Source organism: Ursus americanus, chromosome 12 (assembly GCF_024610735.1).
Source record: "Ursus americanus isolate L20-20 chromosome 12, mUrsAme1.1.p, whole genome shotgun sequence".
Lineage (NCBI taxonomy): Eukaryota > Metazoa > Chordata > Mammalia > Carnivora > Ursidae > Ursus > Ursus americanus.
Genome location: NC_142138.1, coordinates 20690772 through 20709814, shown reverse-complemented (window position 1 = coordinate 20709814; position 19043 = coordinate 20690772). Strand labels below are relative to the sequence as shown.

Sequence of the window (19043 nt, the reverse complement as noted above, 5' to 3'; positions counted from 1 at the left end):
TCAGAACAGGGCCACCTGGGTGGCTCAGTCCTTTAAGGGACTGACTCGTAGTTTCAACTCAGGTTGTGATCTCAGGGTCGTGAGATGGAGCCCATGTTCAGCTCTACTCAGTGTGGAGTCTGCCTAGAGTTTCTCTCTCCCTCTGGCCCTCCCCACAGGCACACACACACTCTCTCTCCAATCAATCTTTTTTAAAAAGGGGGGGGATGTTTTCAGAATAAATAGTATATAGACAAAAAGGACCATGAGATAGAAAATATATGAAGTAATTTCATCTAATTATTATAAAGCAACTGGAAATGGTCATAGAAAGCACTTCAAAAAACATTTAATTTCAGGGTGCCTTGCTTGCTCAGTTGGTAGAACATGTGATTCATGCAACTCTTCATCTCTGGGTTGTGAGTTCAAGCCCCACGGTGGGTGTAGAGCTAGAAGAGAGGGAAGGAAGGAAGGCAGACAGACAGACAAAAAGGAAAGAAAGGGAAGAAAAGGAGGAAGGAAGGAAGGAAGGAAGGAAAGGAAAGGAAAGGAAAGAAAAAGAAAGGAAGAAAAAGGAAGAAAGAAAGGGAGGGGGAAGAGGGGGTGGGGGGAGGGAGGAAGGAAGGAAGGGTTGTGTTGTTTTAAGGAAAAAGGGGGGTAAAATATAAGTGTCTTTAAAAAAAGCATTTAATCCAACAATCAAAAATATTTGGATATTATACATATATAACCTCTCTACAAGTTTATCCCATGTTTTCGAAAGTACATTTCAAGTTTTATTACTTGCTAAACCAGTCCATTTCATCTTTGGAAAAATGCCCATTAGAAAGTACTTTCTTTAGAACGAGTCCATTTCACGACTGGTGGTAGGAAGATTAGGTCATCAGCATGAGTTGTTTATAAAGACAAATTTTTTATTAGGAAAGAGGGATAAAGCCAGGCATTTCATAGTGATAAAGAGGTCAATTCATCAAGAGGATACAACAATCTTAAATGTGCCTCAAATAACAAAGCTTCAAAACATATAAGGCAAAAATTTCTAGAAGTGAAAAAGTAGACAAATCCACAATTATGGTTAGAGATTTCACCACCACCTCCTCTCTTTTTTCAGTTAGTCACTGTGTGTTGTTACAAAACATTAATATTTTTTCACGGCTTTAATGAATACAGTATTTCCCAATTTAGAACAACCACCACTGAAATCAAAACACTCTGAAAATGTCTACAGCCTCACATCTAACTGCCCTTACCCTTAGTTCTTGGCTAGATCTCCCACTGTGCCCCATCCTCCCTTCCTCGAGAAGGCTTGAACAACAATTTCAATCAGCATGATATAAAAAGGACTAGAATATGTCATGACCAAGTGAGGTTTATCCTAGGAATAAAAGGTTGGCTTAACATGGAAAAAGTCAATGTAATTCATCACGCTAGCAGACCAAACAAAAACAAAAAAATACACATGATCATCTCAGTTAGTGGAGAAAAATCACTGGATACATTCCCGCAATTATCATGACAAAATTTCTTTGCAACATAGAAATAGAAGGCAAAGTTCCCAGCTTGAAAAAGAAAATCTGTGAAAAAGTTATAGCTGACATAATAAAAGAATGAATGCTCTCTCCTTAAGGTCAGAAACAAAGCAAAGCTGTCCACTCTCACCAGTTCAATGCACAAACTATGCCGGAATTTCTGTCTATTGCAGCAAGGCAAGAAAAAGGAGTAGAAGGCATACATATTGGAAAGAAACAAAATTGTGTTTATCTGTGGATTATATGATTGTCTAGTTAGAAAATCCTAAGAACAGGGGCGCCTGGGTGGCACAGCAGTTAGGCGTCTGCCTTCGGCTCAGGGCGTGATCCCAGCGTTATGGGATCGAGCCCCACATCAGGCTCCTCCGCTATGAGCCTGCTTCTTCATCTCCCACTCCCCCTGCTTATGTTCCCTCTCTCGCTGGCTGTCTCTATCTCTGTCAAATAAATAAATAAAATCTTTAAAAAAAAAAAGAAAATCCTAAGAACAAAAACCTACAAGAAATAATAAGCTAGGTTTGCAAGATATGATACAAAAACAATTGTACTTATATATGCTAGCAACATGATATGAAAAATTGAAATTTAAAAAGCAAAACTATTTAAAATCATATCAAGAAACGTAGAATACTATGGATAAATCTGGCAAAATATGTGTAAGATTTGTACCCTGAAAACTACAAATTACTGCTGCAACAAATTAAAGAAGACCTTAAATAAATGGAGAAATGGACCGTATGGCTCAACCTTAACACTGTCAATTCTGCTCAAATTCTATATAGATTCAACACAAGCTCAACCAAATTACTGATATTTTTCATAGAAATTGACACGCTGGTTCTAAAATTTATATATAAATTCGAAGGGCATAGGATAGGCAAAACAAATTGAAAAAGGAAGAATAAAGTTGGAGGACTTACACTAACTGACTTCAGGGCTTATTGCAAAGCTACATTTATCAAGATAATGTCACACTGGGATACAGACAGACATTTAGATCAATGGAACACAAGGGAGAGTCCGTAACAGAGCCCCGCATATACAGTGAACCTCAGTGGAAGTTCAGTGGGAAAAGGGTAACCCTTTTTAATAAATGATGTTGCAACAACTGTAAAAACAAATTAACCTAGAACTTTACTTCACACCATAAACAAAAATTAACTCAAAATGAACCCCAGCTCTAAATATAAAAGGTAAAATTATACAACTTCTCAAATATGAGAGAGCATTTAATGACCTTAAATTTGGCAAAGATTTCTTATATCTGACAAAAGACGTACAAATTATAAGAGAAAAATAATAAATTGGACTTCGCCAAAATAATAAGTTTTGTTCTTCAAAAGACATTGTTAACAAAGGACATCTTACGGAGTAAAAAATATTTGCAAATCCATATATATACAACGGCAGACTTGCATCTAGAATAAAGAGCGCTTACAACTTAAGAAAAAGAGAACTCAATTTTAAAATGTGCAAAACATTTAAAAAGATATAAAAAAGATATGAAGATGGTTTATTAGCATATTAAAAGATGTTCAAAATCATCAGTCGAAAGGAATACTCAAAATCACAGTGAGATAGCACCAGGTACCCAACGGAAAGGCTAAAATTAAAGCACCAACACGTCAAGTGTTGGTGAGAAGACTGAGCACACTGCAGCCCTAGACAGTGATGGGTGAGAATGCAAAGTGGTTTAACCACACTGGAAAAGAGTTGGCAGTTTCCTGTAACTTAAACATACATCTACCTTATGCGCCAGCCACTCCACAGCTAATTTACTGGTGAGAGATAAGAGCGAAGGCTACATAAAGACTAGTACACAAATGTTCAAGAAATTTTATTTGTAATAACCCCAAACTAGAAATAACCTAACTGGTCATCAGCAAATCAATGAATATGCAAATTGTGGAATGGAATCCTACTCATTAAAAAGAAAAAAAATATATTGATACGTGCAGCAACATAAATGTATCTCAATAAGCTGAGTGGAAAGAAGCCAAAGAGTACATACTGTGTGATTCCATTTATAGAAATTTCTAGAAAATACAAGCCATAGTGACAGAAATGAAATCAGTAGTTTCCTGGGGATGGGGGAGAGAGAGAGAGATTACAAAAGGCCAGAAGGAAACTTTTGAGAGTAATAAATATGTTCATTATTTTGATTATGGTGATATACATATGGGTATATACATATGTCAAAATTTACATATACTTATGATTTTATACATGTCAAAACTTATTTTTTACACCCTAAATATGTGCCAATTAAAGGCAATTATGCCTCAATAAAGCTGTTAAAAATATAATTTAGACTACAACAAATTGCGCACTATTTAAAATTTAAAATGGACACACACACATATATAAAGAAAGAAGCCTAGAATATCTACACTGTATTTTTTAAGGTGGTTAGAAGGTCTGGATTGAAGAGAAAAGATCGGTACGGTCAGAGTAACATAACCAAATTGGGCCTGGGAGGAAAGTCAATCTGACGGAAGCGTACAGATGAGACAGGAAAGGCAGACAAGAGTAGTCAGGAATTTACAGACCAGACTGCATGTGAGTAACCAGGTATGTGCGAGTTGTGGAACAGAGATGTAGAGGAAGGGGACTCATCTGTAAACAAATACTTAAGTCCCTTTCATTATAAATAACAGTGTTGTCTTAGGTACATGAGATGAAGAAGACGTAAATCTTCGCAATTACGGAACTTACATTCTAGTGGGAGAGACGAACTCTAATCAAGTAAACGTGTGTGAGTTATGTGAAAAATAAAACAAGGGTACAAATATAAGCATATTACATGCACTACATTTAATATAAACATAAGGAATTACAATTCGTAGCTTCCTCACAGCCCTCTGTGAGGAGCTCAAAGTATAGTAAGGGATAGAGTGACGATATAAAGGACATAGTGAAGGAAAGACAGATGGAACTTATGGCTTAATAAGAAGCTCTTATCTTTCCTGAACACCAAGAAACGTTCCATACAACCTCCAGATGCTTTGCACGTGTTCGAGCGAGGTAGATTTCATCCCCCTCCCTTGCCGCCCACACAAACAAAAAGCCATACTTGGTGAAGTAACTTCTCCATCAGCGTATGAGTAGAACATCTTATTTAAAATTGTGAAACTAGGGGCGCCTGGGTGGCTCAGTCAGTTGTGTCTGCCTTCGGCTCAGGTCGTGATCCCGGGGTCCTAGGATCGAGTCCTGCATCAGGCTCTCTGCTCAGCTTGGTGTCTGCTTCTCCCTCTGCCCCTCACCCTGCTCATGCTCTCTCTCCCTCTCTCAAACAGTAAAATTAAAAAAAAAAAATTGTGAAACTTGCACTAAAATAAGCATAATCTCTGTGGCACACATCAATCTAAGTACAAAGGCAGAGTAGAGAATATACGTTCTTAGCTGAAGAGAAAAGACAAAAAGCAATACCGGAGAGGAGTTACTGCAGAGAGCCTAGGTGTGGCCTATACTTTCCAAAAGACCCAAGAGCAAGATATACTTCCTTTAAACACTAATACAATCTCGGATTGCATTAACAGAAATATAATGATCATAGGACAGAAATCTCACTGCATTCTGTGATCAAAACCCATTCACAGGATATGCTCATGTCTGTGTACACCATATTTCTGGACAACCCAGAAAACCTAGGCTAATATCTACAAGAGCACAGCTAGTTGGGGAAACTAAAGAGCACTTCTTAGGACACGTTGTGGAAAGTCAAATACAGAACTGTAATCTCCGAAGAAGTTTATGAGGTGTAGAAAAAAATACTAGAACTCTTGTTCATATTTACTTTCATCTTTAAATAAAAATATTGAGCTTTATCATTTCCTAATATATGGGTTAACAAGGGTGCATCTATATAACTGACATATAATGGATACGTACAGTGTATATATTGGAGCTCTGCTCAAAATTTACTGACAGTGATGCATAGTCAAAAAATAAATAAATTTCAAAAAGACCACTGACTTGGAGAATAGAAGACAGGGAAAACAAAAAAAGTGACTAAGGTTTCATGACAGTGGTCTTCAAATATTATTAGAAGTCTTTTCTTATGGAAAAAGCAATAGACTTATTCTGTATTTCTTCAGAGGAAGAACTAGAAAAAGTAACTAAAATTATAGGGTTTACCATCCAATATAGGAAAAAAAACCCTCATTGTTAAATTTGTCCAACTAGGGAATAGGTTGCCTTGGGAAATAATGAGCCTTTTCTGCGTTGAGTGGTCAAGGCATAAAAACATGTCTCTATACCATTAAAACTGTAGGAAAGATACCTGATTACATAATAGTCTGAGCCAGAAAACCTTTAACGCTGCTTCTTACACACAAATAATTGATGATTATAGGACATACTTACTATGAATATTGTTGTATAATAAAAAATTGAACTGGTCTTTGTCCCCAGTTCTTAGAATTTTCTGAGTGATAGGAGTGACTCAAGGTGGGCCCTTACAAGGGGCTGGTCAACGCCAGAAGCACCAACCACGTGATTAGAGGGCTGGGGCCTTGGGTCACGTGGTATCAGCCAGCCCTCCTGATGTCCAGGGAGAGAAAGGGAGCTGGAGGTTCAGTTCACTAACAGCCGACCAGGCCTAAAACTCCAATAAAACTCGGGATGCCAAATTGAATTCAGTGGATGTCCCTGGTTGGTGAGTACACAGACGTGCTGGGAGGGTAATGTGCTCTGGTTCCAAGGGAAAAGAGCGTGAAAGCTCCGCATTCAGGGCGCTCCCAGACCTCGCCGTAAGAGTATCTTCACTTGGCCGTTTCTGAGTTGTAGCCTTTATAATAAAACTATAATCATAAGCACAGTGCTTTCCTAAGTTCTAGGAGTTGTTCTAGCAAATCATCAAACCTGAAGTGGTTGGAGGAACCCCCAAATTTGTGGCCAGTTGGTCAGAAATACAGGTGGTTTGGGGACCCCCTGAGCTTGCAGCTGGTGTGTGAAGTAGGTAGGAACAGACCTGTTGGTGACTATGCCCTTAACTTGTGGGGTCTGTGCTAACGCTGGGTAGTTAGTCCTAGAACCAAACTGCAGTCTACTAGTTGGTGTTAGGCCAGTTGGCGTTGAAACAGTAAGTATATTTAAACAATTTTTATTCTAAACTTCAGTGTTGAATATAAAAATTCACTTCTTCATAATGCTAAAATATACATTTTATGCATGTATAGTTGTGCATTTCAAAAGATGAGCTCTGGGGCGCCTGGGTGGCACAGCGGTTAAGCGTCTGCCTTCGGCTCAGGGTGTGATCCCGGCATTATGGGATCGAGCCCCGCATCAGGCTCCTCTGCTATGAGCCTGCTTCTTCCTCTCCCACTCCCCCTGCTTGTGTTCCCTCTCTCGCTGCCTGTCTCTATCTCTGTCAGATAAATAAAAATTATAAAAAAAAAAAAAAGAGCTCTTACCAGAGGAAGAATACTATATAGGTACTTAGTATACACCAATATTATAAAGATTTCCATAATATTTTTGTCATTTTCTACAGAGTGAAACAACTTTTCAACCGAAAAAGAGGTAAGAGAAAACATACCTTTAACACTTTTGAATGAAGTAATTTTGCTAAAATATTTGATGGAAAAGTATCATCATCTTTGTTGACACAATCCATAACAACACAGTGTGCTAATCATCCGGTCTTTAAATTCCTGTCAACTAGGAGCTAAACTGGTTTTAATATTTAACATTTACTAAAAGGAAATTAGGAAACACACAAGCAGACCGTACCTACCAAAAATAGTGAAACATTATCAGCACAGTTCATTTAATTAAAATTCATTGACAAGTTCTAGAAAAATATTTTTGGACTAATTTAAATGTGTTTTTCATGCAAAACAGCACAAATTGACTTCATGCCAACATTCTACATTTAATCGGTACCCATGTCTTACCTGGTTTAACAGCTCGCCCACAGAGCTGGGGCTGTAGAAGGACTTGTAACATGGCGGGATTGCTTAAACCTTTCATAATTTGTACGGGATTTGGCTCTGGAAGTAAGCCTTTTCGATTACTGTGCATCTTTAATAAATATAGAAATAGGAAACATTAGAACGAGGATAAGTACAAAAGATGAAATTTTAAAGGCTTTCTTCCAGAAGTTCTCACTCCTCTGATCTTTTTTTATGATAAATGCAAATTGCTTCACATGACACATTTCTGTGTATATTCCACAATTCCCAATTCTAATGTTTACTCTACTATACAGCAGGTACTGAAATCCTCATAAAATGTCTCCATGAAATACAAGTTGGTTTTAAGAGGAATAACAATTTAGTAAGATAAATCTCTTCATACAAGTAGAAAAATGCCAAGGGAATCTGAATTTATTAATGGGGAGATAATTTGTTGACACGGTATGAATACTTTATGCTATAGAAGAGTCTTACTATAATGTTTATCTAAAGCATAATAACGTGGGTTGCCACGTTGATTTTCTTATAATCAAAGTCTTCACTAACTTAATCTTCTGAGACAAAGCCGAATTGGACTCACATACATGTGATTAGGTAGCTTCCTAAAAATATGAAACTCTTTGCAGTTTCAAAAACCAACCTGATAGATGAGAATATTAATACATGGTTATAAAATACTATAAACTTCTAGTTATGAAAAAACGGAGAACTGACAATACGAGTGGGATCCCTCTCTAAACCCAGATACTGTGAAAATGAGAGGGACAGGGTGAAAGATCTGAGAATCGGACCCCAAATCTGTGAGAACTCTCCGGAGAGATAGAAGGCAGCGGGTCTCGATGCGGAGGTAGAGACACCCACAGGGAGCAGGAGAGAGTGTGGGTCTGCAGCCAGTTTGGGGAAGGGCGTTTTACTTGTGCAACTGTAATGAGGGCTTTCCTGGCCAGCACAAGGAGGGCAATCAGCAGCATCAATCTAGTGATGGCCACAGGAGCACTGAATTAAGAGTGTCTCCAAGGTGCAGGGTTGCCTGGTTGGGATGGGAAAAGCGCTGTGGTCAAGCACAGACAGGAGAGGAGAGGTTCTCGGCCCTAGCTCTTCATCGGCTAGCTAGCTCTCGCCTGTCTGTCTCTACTCTCTCAATCTCTAAACACTCACATACGAGGAAACTGAAACCCTCCCAGGGACATACGTATTCACAGAACACAGCTAGACATCTGGGGAATGTAGTCACTAAAAATTATAAGAAACAAATTGAACCACTCGTAAGAGACGAGCCAGAATTAATGGATAGGAAATAACAACACTACAGAGTAATAGACGGAATAGACACCCTTAACATTTTTTTATTAGTAATGTGAATCAAGGAATAACTAATTAGAAATACTGGGTATGAAAAACATAAATGTTAAAAAAAAAATGAAAAAAGCAACCCTCACTGCATACTTGGCACATTCTACGTACTTTACATGGATTGTGTTATGCCGTCCTCCACTACAACTCTACGGGATTGGTACTATTATCACCAATCTATACACAAGGAAACTGAAGAAACTCATACGGAGCATTATTAACCTCTATCCTGTGCTTGAACAGATAAATAAAAGAATATGTGTGGCTGAAACACAAAACAGGGACTTGAAAGATCAGTTCAAACGAAAGCTCTGAGAAGACATAGGCAAAGGATAAAGAAGGGGAAAATGCAAATAAACAAAACAAAACGCGGAAATAAGAAACACACGCAAAAGAGAAAAAGCAAGGCAATAAAGAGGCTGGAAGTGTCAACTTGTATAAAGTAGGAGTCCCTGAAGGAGAAGAAAAAAGAAGGGGATCTTGGAAGAAATAATGGCTGAGAATTTCTCATTATTAAAGAAAAATTAACATGGAATGAAAGGGGTTACGGTGTTCCAAAGATGATGTATGAGGAAAAAACACAGTCAGGTTTTTGGGTTTGAAACTTAAGAACATCAAAGCCAAAGAAAAAATGCTAGAAGCTTCCAGTGAGAAGGAATGTATTTCCAAAGGAACAAGAAATGAATTAATACCATCTTCTCCCTCATAGCATCAACAATGCATTTAAGAAGGCAACAAATTAGTATTTTCAAAATGCCAAAGGAAGAACTTGGAGTCTACATTTTTAATATTTTTATGTTCAGCTATTATTTAAATATGTGAAATAAAAATACTCCCAACTACACAAATTCTCAAAAGTTTTTACCACATTAATACCTTCTCTGAAAATGAGACATGAGATGCAGTAAATGCAAGACAATATTATATGATATGTGCAAATAAAAGTATGTGATAGCATGGTTAATTTCACTGCTGCATACCAAACCCAGCACCACGGGGGAAAAAAATACTGTAGGCAATCCTAAAATTAAAATGTAGACACCAGTAGGTGGTAGGCTGGCTAAGGAAGGAGGAAGTAGGATGGAGAGAAGATTGAATTAAGTGGGAAGAAAGGGATACTGATAAATCTAGGGGTGTAAATAAGTTAGGGGCAATCACCAATAGGATAAAGACAGAACATATTATTCTCAAATGTGAAGAAGAAATTTTTTTCCTTTTTTTTTTTTTTAGTAGTTATCTTTCTACGGTTTTGTTTTATTTTTGTTTTTGTTTTTTTGTTCTGTTTTGTTTTGTTTTTGTCATCCACAAAATCTCAACCCTCTGATTGCTTCCTGATCTTAGGGGCCTCAGATAATTTAAAAACCTCATTTAACAAACATTTGGTGTCTAGTGTAAAAGAGTATGATTGATGCCGGGGGGTACCAAGATGTAGAAGACACAGAACACAGCTGCTTGCCTTTCTAGAGAAGAATCTGTATGAAATGGACCAGCCGAGAATCCAACTGTCAGTCAGTACAACTTTGTCAGCCTTTAGCTATCGAGCACATCACTGCTGCAATGGTGGCGTGCGCTCGCCCGGCTCAGTTCTCAAACTGCCATCTCAGGTGGAAAATGCAGAATTCTATTTAATTTTCACTTGTAAAGGGGTGACATTAAGGAAGGCACATTTGAGTTTGCTGTCTGAAGGGGTTTCCTTTTTCCTGCCCCAGAGATGCTTACCTACTCCCACCTACTCCCCAGGACAACCCACACTCGAAGAAAATTCTTATTTATCCAACAGATAGAAAATGAAAATATGAGAAAATAGTTAAAAGAAAACATGATATAAGAATCATCACTACATATTTAAGTAGTCTAAATGTACCAATTAAAGACAGATTCTTTAATTTGATTTTTTTTTAAAGATTTTATTTATTTATTTGACAGAGAGAGACAGCCAGCGAGAGAGGGAACACAAGCAGGGGGAGTGGGAGAGGAAGAAGCAGGCTCATAGCTGAGGAGCCTGACGTGGGGCTCGATCCCGTAACGCCGGGATCACACCCTGAGCCGAAGGCAGACGCTTAACCGCTGTGCCACCCAGGTGCCCCTAATTTGATTTTTTTAAAACATGTTTTTAGAGCAACATGTTAGCCCAAAGACACATACCTAAAATAAAAAATGTACAAAAAAGTTGGTAATAAAGGGATAGTAAACATAAACTAAAAGAAAGTTGAAGTGGCAACTCTAACATCAGAAACACACGTAGAGGGGTAAAATCATCAATGTGACTGCAAACAAATGTGTGCCTAATAATTAATAACACCGCTACCTACCTATGGAGAAACAACAGAGTAAGGAGAAAAAGAAAACCCAACAATTGTACATAACTTCTAATACATTCCTCTCGGACACTGACAGAGCAAACAGACAAAAAATAAGGAAAGATATGGAAAGTTTGAGTCACAATTAATAAGCTCAAACTAATATTTATACATACATATATGCACATTTAACTTTGTAACCCACAAACATAGAGTTTGGATTGTTTTTGAGCATACACGGCACATTCACAGAAAGTAACCACACACCAAAACAAAACGCAGCCACAATATCCCCTCCCCCAAATCAACATTAGAGACCAGGTTCTCTGACCACAATGCAATAAATTACAAATCTATGTCAGAAGAATGGTTTTTTAGGGGCGCCTGGGTGGCACAGCAGGTAAGCTTCCCCTGCTTGTGTTCCCTCTTTCGCTGGCTGTCTCTATCTCTGTCGAATAAATAAATAAAATCTTTAAAAAAAAAAAAAAAAAGAATGGTTTTTTAAAATTCCTAAGTGGATATAAACTGAAAAATGAAAACAAAAGTAATTAAGCTTCAAATTTAAAAGGAAATCATAGAACAATTTGAAACATTTATAATCTAAAATTTATGATACATTGTATAGAGTGGTTGAATCACTATATTGTACACCTAAAATTAGTATAACATTGTATGTTAACTAGAATTAAAAGAAAAACTTAAAAAGCCCAAATAAAATTTAAGATATAGAGGTATAGCATTAGTTAAAAAGAAACTTGATTTAAATACATTAATCAGAAAACAATATAGACAATACAGATTGAAAACAAAAGAGCTAAGTATTAATATCAATAAAGACAGTGGAGAAAGAGTAAACCCAAGGAAGAAAAAAAAAAAAACAAGGATATTATAAAGATAAGGGAGACACTGTGGAAAACAGTATGGAGGTTCCTCAAGAAATTAAAAATAGTATTACCATATGATCTAGTAATTCTTCTACTGGGTATTTACTCAAAGAATACAAAAACACTAATTTGAAAAGATACATGCACCCCTATGTTTACTGAAGCATTATTTACAACAGCCAGGATATGGATGCACCCAAGTGTCCACTGATAGATGACTGAAGAAAAGGACGGACACACACACACACACACTCAAATATTACTCAGCCAAAAAAAAGATTGAAATCTTGCCATTTGCAACAACATGAATGGATCTAAAGAGTATAATGCTAGGTGAAATAGATCAGAGAAAGAGAAATACCCTATGATTTCATTCTTATGTGGAATTTGTGAAACAAACTAACAAAGAAAACAAAGAGACAATCTAAGAAACAGACTCTTCACTATGGAGAACAAACAGATGGTTCCCAGAGGGAGGTGGGGGGATGGATGAAATAGGTGACGGGGATTAAGAGCACACTTATCATGAGGAGCCCTGAGTAATGTATAGAATTGTTGAATCACTACATTATACACCTGAAACTAATAAAACACTGCATGTTATATATACTGGAATTAAAATTAAAAAAGGACAGAAATAAGCAAAAGAAAAATAATGAACAGAACAAAAGCTGTTTCTTCAAAAAGACAAAGCAGGGAAATCTTTTGTAAGACTGATCAAAGGGTGACTGGGTGGCCCAGTTGGTTAAGTGTCAGCTCTTGATTTCAGCTCAGGTCATGATCTCTGGGTGTTGAGATCGATACAGCCCCGCTTCAGGCTCCGTGCTCAGTGCGGAGTCTGCTTGAGATTCTCTCTCCCCCTCTCCTTCTGCTTCCCCCTACTCATGTGCGCTCTCGTTCTCTCTCTCTCTAAAAAGGAACTGATCAAATGATCAAAGAGAAAAAAGAGAATGCAAATAAATACACAGTGAAAATGAGAACAGTAAACAGAACAATTTTTTTTCAAGATTTTATTTATTTGAGAGCGAGCAAGAGAGAGAACACAAGTGGGGGGAAGGGCAGAGGGAGAGGTAGGCTCCCAGCTGAGCAGGGAGCCTGGTGCAGGGTTTGATCCCAGGACTTCAGGAGCACGAAGACAGAACAAATTTTAAAAATATTAATAAATGACTATGTGCCAATAAATTTGAAAATGTAGACAAAGTGGATGAATCTATGGAATATAATCAAATGCCGATGTACCACAGAGAGAAAAATAAAACTAAAATATCTAAATATCTGTAGAAGAAACTTCAGTGGTAATCAATGATTTCCCCCTGTACGAGGCTCCAGGACTAGGTCTACATGATTTCTGGATGAGACTTCTCAAACTTTCGAAGAACAGGCAAGCCCTATTTTATATGAGCTGATCCATGTAATAGAAAGAAAAGGGGGGGGGGCGCCTGGGTGGCACAGCGGTTAAGCGTCTGCCTTCGGCTCAGGGCGTGATCCCGGCGTTCTGGGATCGAGCCCCACGTCAGGCTTCTCCGCTATGAGCCTGCTTCTTCCTCTCCCACTCCCCCTGCTTGTGTTCCCTCTCTCGCTGGCTGTCTCTATCTCTGTCAAATAAATAAATAAATAAATCTTTAAAAAAAAAAAAAAAAAGAAAGAAAGAAAAGGGGGAGAAGGCAAAAAAAATAGTTAAATTTTAATGAGGTCAATAGTCCCTTGATTCCAAAATAAATGATACAAAAGATTTTAAGCATTTTTCACTTATGAGCACACGAGCACATAACAAAATAAAAGATTATCCAGTCAAATAAACAATGCGTTGGAAAAGATGTTATCAATTACCAATTAGAGTTTTTAACAGAAGGATGGTTTAACATTAGGAAATCTATTAGTGTGATTCAGCACATTAATGAATTTAGGAAGAAATCACATGATTATCTCAACAGTTACAGAAATACTTTGATAAATTTCATTACCTGATTTTTTTTAAGTCTCAGAAAACTTGATAAAGGATATGTACCAAGAATCTGTAGAAAGCATCAATGCAAATGCATTACTTTTAAGATCGGGAACCATTTAAGGTTTCTCATGATCACTGTATTAAATCATGAAGGGCAAGGGCAGGTGAACTTATGCAGCATTAAAGAATATTAAGCAGCTGGACGACACAATCTGATTTGAGGATGGAAAAGATCACTCTTGAGTGTGGAAGATGAAGTACAGCGGTGACTACACAAGCGATTCTTTTCATCATCTAGGTGAGAAAAGAGGAGATCCTGAGTCAAGTAACAAAGATGCCGGCAAGCCTCAAGGTGGGGGAAGAGATGTTAGGATGTGCACTTGAAAGGATTTGCTAATATTTCACATCTAGATTTGGGGAGCAGGTGAGGGAAACCCATCACGATTAACTGAGTTGCTGGTTCAGATCACTTGAGTTTGGGTGAACGGGTGCCGTATACAGAACACAGAACTGCACACGTGTGTCACACACGTGCAGTGGCATCTAGCCGCCTAGGTGTTTGTTCTTCTCCAAGGGAACACAGTGCCCTGGTGCAGAAGCAGGTGATTGGATTCAGAATTAGAAACTCAGCAAGTCCGGTCCAACGTCACAGAACAGAGAAAAGTAAGTTCCAGAGAAAAGCCAGTTTTCTTTTGGAAATGTTGGAACTGAACTACTTATATAACATGAAGGTGGGCTGCTTAATGGCCATTTGGAAATACAGATTTTGTGCTGAGGGCAAACTGGCTCAAAAATATGCGCTTGCAAGTCGTTCCTGATAGGCCATAACCCGGGCTGCTGGAGTAAGAGGATGATAAGAAAGTCCAACACACATGTCTATTGATTACGAGCCCTTAGGGAAAATGAAGAAGGGGAAGGAATGGTTAAGCAGAAGAAGAATGGTGGGGTAGAATTCAAGACAGTGGGGAATATAAATATATATATATGTATATATGTATATATATATATATTTAAGATTTTATTTATTTGACAGAGAGAGAGCGGCAGGCAGAGGGAGAAGCAGGCTCCCTGCTGAGCAGGGAGCCCCATGTGGGACTTGATCCCAGAACCCTGGGATCATGACCTGAGCCGAAGGCAACCACTTAACCAACTAAGCCACCCAGGCGACCCGAGTTGAGACTTTTAAAGCGGCCAAGCAGCAAATGACTGAAGAGCACCTATTCAACTGAATACTCAGAAATCTCGATTAATCTTAATGAGAACAGGTTCACTCGAATAGCGGAGGCAGAAACCACACCGCATCCGGCTGAGACGGAAATGAAGAAATGATGAGAGCAAGTGGAGCCTAACTGTTTAAGAATCTCCCGTGGTGAAGGAAGAGTAATATAAAAGCCAGTATGTAGAGAGCATTTTTAAAGGAAAGGATCTGAGCATGTTTATAAGCAGATGGGATGGAGCTAGTGGAGCAACGAAAGACAGTAAGCAGAAAGGTAAGGATCGAGATCCTTGAAGATGGCGGACGTGGTCACGAGCCCCAGCACTGGCAGGAGGAGACGCAGCTCTTCTTCCAAGAGAGCAGGGATCTTTGTCCATTTTGTTCATCGAGGACTCATAAACATCTCTAACAGTGCCTAGAATGTAGTGGGTGCCAAGTACATATCTGTGGAATGACCATTACTGAAGAGAAAAGGAAGTAAAAAATGGGGACACGGGGTTGCCTGGGTGACTCAGTCGGTTAAGCATCTGACTCTTGGTTTTGGCTCAGTTTGTGATCTCAGGGTCATGAGATGGAGCCCCATGTCAGGCTCCATGCTCAGCTCAGAGTCCGCTTGAGATTTTCTCTCTTCCTCCCCCTCTGCACACCCCCCCACACACTCACATTCTCAAATAAATAAATAAATAAATAAATCTTTTTTTAAAAAATGAAGACACATTGGCTGGGGTAGTATGAGAAGAGTTGAATGAGTGATCCAGCACATGACCTTTGTATTTTTCTTTTCTTTTTTTAAGATTTTTATTTATTTATTTGACAGACACAGCGAGAGAGAGAACACCAGCAGGGGGAGAGGGAGAGGGAGAAGCAGGCTTCCCGCTGAGCAGGGGGCCCAATGTGGGGCTCAATCCCAGGACCTTGGAATCATGACCTGAACCTAAGGCAGACGCTTAATGACTGAGCCACCCGGGCGCCCCGACCTTTATATTTCTAAACACTAGGAGTCAGGATCAGCTGATAGAAAGGACAAAGGCAGAAACAGAGTGAAGGTTTGAGATAGTTGCTGTAGACTATGGAAGCGGGCAGCTGATGAGAGAGGACGAGCTAAAGATTTGCTGGGGACCAGCCATGAATGTACATTACACGTGTGTAGTAGCATCGAGCCACCTAGGTGTTTCTTTCGGTTCAAGAGGACATAGTGCCCTGGCTGTAAAAGTAGGTGACCGGATGGATTCAGAATTGTAAACTCAGTGACTCTGGTCCACCAGAGGCCATTTAACCAGAGGTGCGACACTGACAGTGGAATAGCAGAAGTCATGACTTCCGTGAGCAAGGACAGGAGAATGACAGAACTGAAGAGGGGAATGACAAACTACAAAACAAGGGAGGAGGGACCCAGGACCAGGTGTGAGGTTAAGGAACAGGAAGAGAAGGGCAAGAGATGTGAGACCAAGAGCAATCGCCTATCTTTTCCTCCCTCCTCAGTTCATCTACGAACCACTTTCAGACTAATCTCTTGATGGTTTAACTCTGATCTCATCACTACCTTGTTTATGTACTTCAAAAGCTCCCCCGCTGCTCACCAAATTCAATCTCCATTCCTCCAGTGCTCAATGGTCCTCCCTGATTTGGCATCAAGCTACCATCTCACCACGCATCCCTTCCTATACTCGTCTACCTGCACCACTCGCCCCCCCTTGAAGCAGCAAACTTGCCTCATTCTACTGCTTGAAAGCTTTTGTTCAACTCACTATACCTCCTTACAGTTGTCAGATTTGGCAAGTAAAAATACAGGATGCCCAGTTAAACTTGGGTTTCAGATAAAGAATAATTTTTTCAATATAATATCTCAAGCAAAATCTGTATTTAACTAGCAATCTTATCCTCCACTCCCAACAATACATTTCAAAAGCACACTTTAATGTCACACTCGAATGTCCCCTCCATCATGAAGTCTTCTTTCCTCATCCCTCAAAAGCATATTCCTTCCTTAGTTCAGTCAACAAGTATTTACTATGCTAAGTTCCTCGAGTCAAAACCCAACAAGGAATACTTGTCTGCTCAGAACTGCCGCATTCGAGAGGCCCAGAGAGGAATGAGCAGACATTTAACAATAGAGAAGTGGTAACAATGGGCCATGTGAGCAAAAACGAAGCACAGGCCTTCCCGTATTTGCGCTATGGACACGTATGAACACTTTGAAAAAAGAGACATGACACTCGAAATTTAGAACAGACCATTCCTTCAAAAAATCTATTCGGATAAACTCTACCAAATGCAATTTCTTCTTTTGTAATGACTTCTGGCTTGACATGACAGAGACACCATTTAGCCAATTTTTTCAAAGGAAGAATGTCTTTGTGAAATGGAAATATAATGAGGGTCCAATGAACGGTCGACTGGTGCGGACAGATTAAAACAGCGTTAGAATGCTACATCCTACTGAAGAGCGACAGACTCACCACGCGCTGAGCTGCTATCAGCGCTGCTAAGGTACTCCGCCCTGGCGCTCCCGGGGCGCAGAAGGAAACTCGGACTTTGCTTCCCTTGACGCTCATCCCATCGGCCGCCTGCTGAACCTCCTCGGCATGCTCCGCAGAGGTATATTCCACCACTGCAAAGCCGCCGACGTAACTGCCTTCATCCTGCGCAAGCTGATTCGACACATTTCGTTAAAAGGTGAGTTCTAATATGCAGTTAGAAATATTTATGTTCAGTATAGAATTTTCAAACTCAACGACAAATGTATCAGAGCATGATACTGGTGAAAATATATTCTTTCTCTCTAAAATTATAAGTTTCCTAGCTGTGGGGTGCCTGGCTGGCTCAGTTGGGAGAGCAGGCGACTCTTGATCTTGGGGTCGTGAGTTTGAGCCCCAAGCTGGGTGTAGAGATTACTTTTTAAGTGAATAAGTAAACAAATAAATAAATAAAAATAAAAGTTCACTAGTTGCTTACAGTCCTTCCTGAAGATAGGATGATAAACAAGATTCCGTCAGGTTTCTTTTTAATTGATTTTCTAATTTATTTTAAAAGTCAAAGCTCAAGGGGCGCCTGGGTGGCACAGCGGTTAAGCATTTGCCTTCGGCTCAGGGCGTGATCCCGGCGTTATATGATCGAGCCCCACGTCAGGCTCCTCCTCTATGAGCCTGCTTCTTCGTCTCCCACTCCCCCTGCTTGTGTTCCCTCTCTCGCTGGCTGTCTCTATCTCTAATAAATAAATAAAATCTTTAAAAAAAAAAAAAGTCAAAGCTCAAATGATAATATTCCCTCTATATTAAGAAAGATGTATAATTGATAATTTAGACATAGAAAAATATGGAGACACAATAACTAAACTTTCTTTAAAATAAATTTACCAGATACATGGACAATGAAAGATACTGAACAATTATTTGACCACATATCTATGTAAATTAAAGTTCGTACTATCAAGAGAAGAAAAGTAGAAGGAACCATATTCAACTTTTAATTCAATAATTTAGGCAGATCTCAGGAATTTGGTCAAGTATTCCAGATCAAACTTAATTTGGGAAAACGGTGCCTCAGGGTTTGTTAAAATGCCTATGTAACACACAAGCTTTATTTCTGAATGTGGCCTAAATAAACTCCTGCAATGTAGAACTTGATTTATTTCCAGTCACCCACCTGTAAGAGTGTAAAGGAAGATACTAAAGTCCTGGATCTGTAAAGACTGGTACAAAGAGCAAAAATAAGAACAAAATAAGACACTAAAAAGTTTCTAAGTTTTGAGTATGTCTGAATTATCTTAAACACATTCACACGATAAAGTGGTAAATGTGATAAAATTCAGCATGGTATGTCTTTAAGAAGACACATCTACAACACTTCTATGGATTTCACATCTCATAAGTTAATATTGCAATTAAAGAATTTCTCAGTCTTTTTTAGTTTTTAT

The 19043-nt window shown here is 38.9% G+C and overlaps 1 protein-coding gene across 2 annotated transcripts in view; it reads right to left on the bottom strand.

The window, feature by feature from the left end:
* Nucleotides 1-19043, bottom strand: part of RAVER2 (ribonucleoprotein, PTB binding 2) — a 94155-nt gene that overhangs the window by 47799 nt on the left and 27313 nt on the right. For both annotated transcript variants that reach the window (XM_087865966.1, XM_045802149.2), the window contains exons 4-5: nt 17587-17778; nt 7406-7532 (exon numbers count right to left, since the gene is read on the bottom strand). In XM_087865966.1, coding sequence (XP_087722092.1) covers nt 7406-7532; nt 17587-17778 — 319 coding nt within the window. The remainder of the gene's footprint in view (nt 1-7405; nt 7533-17586; nt 17779-19043) is intronic.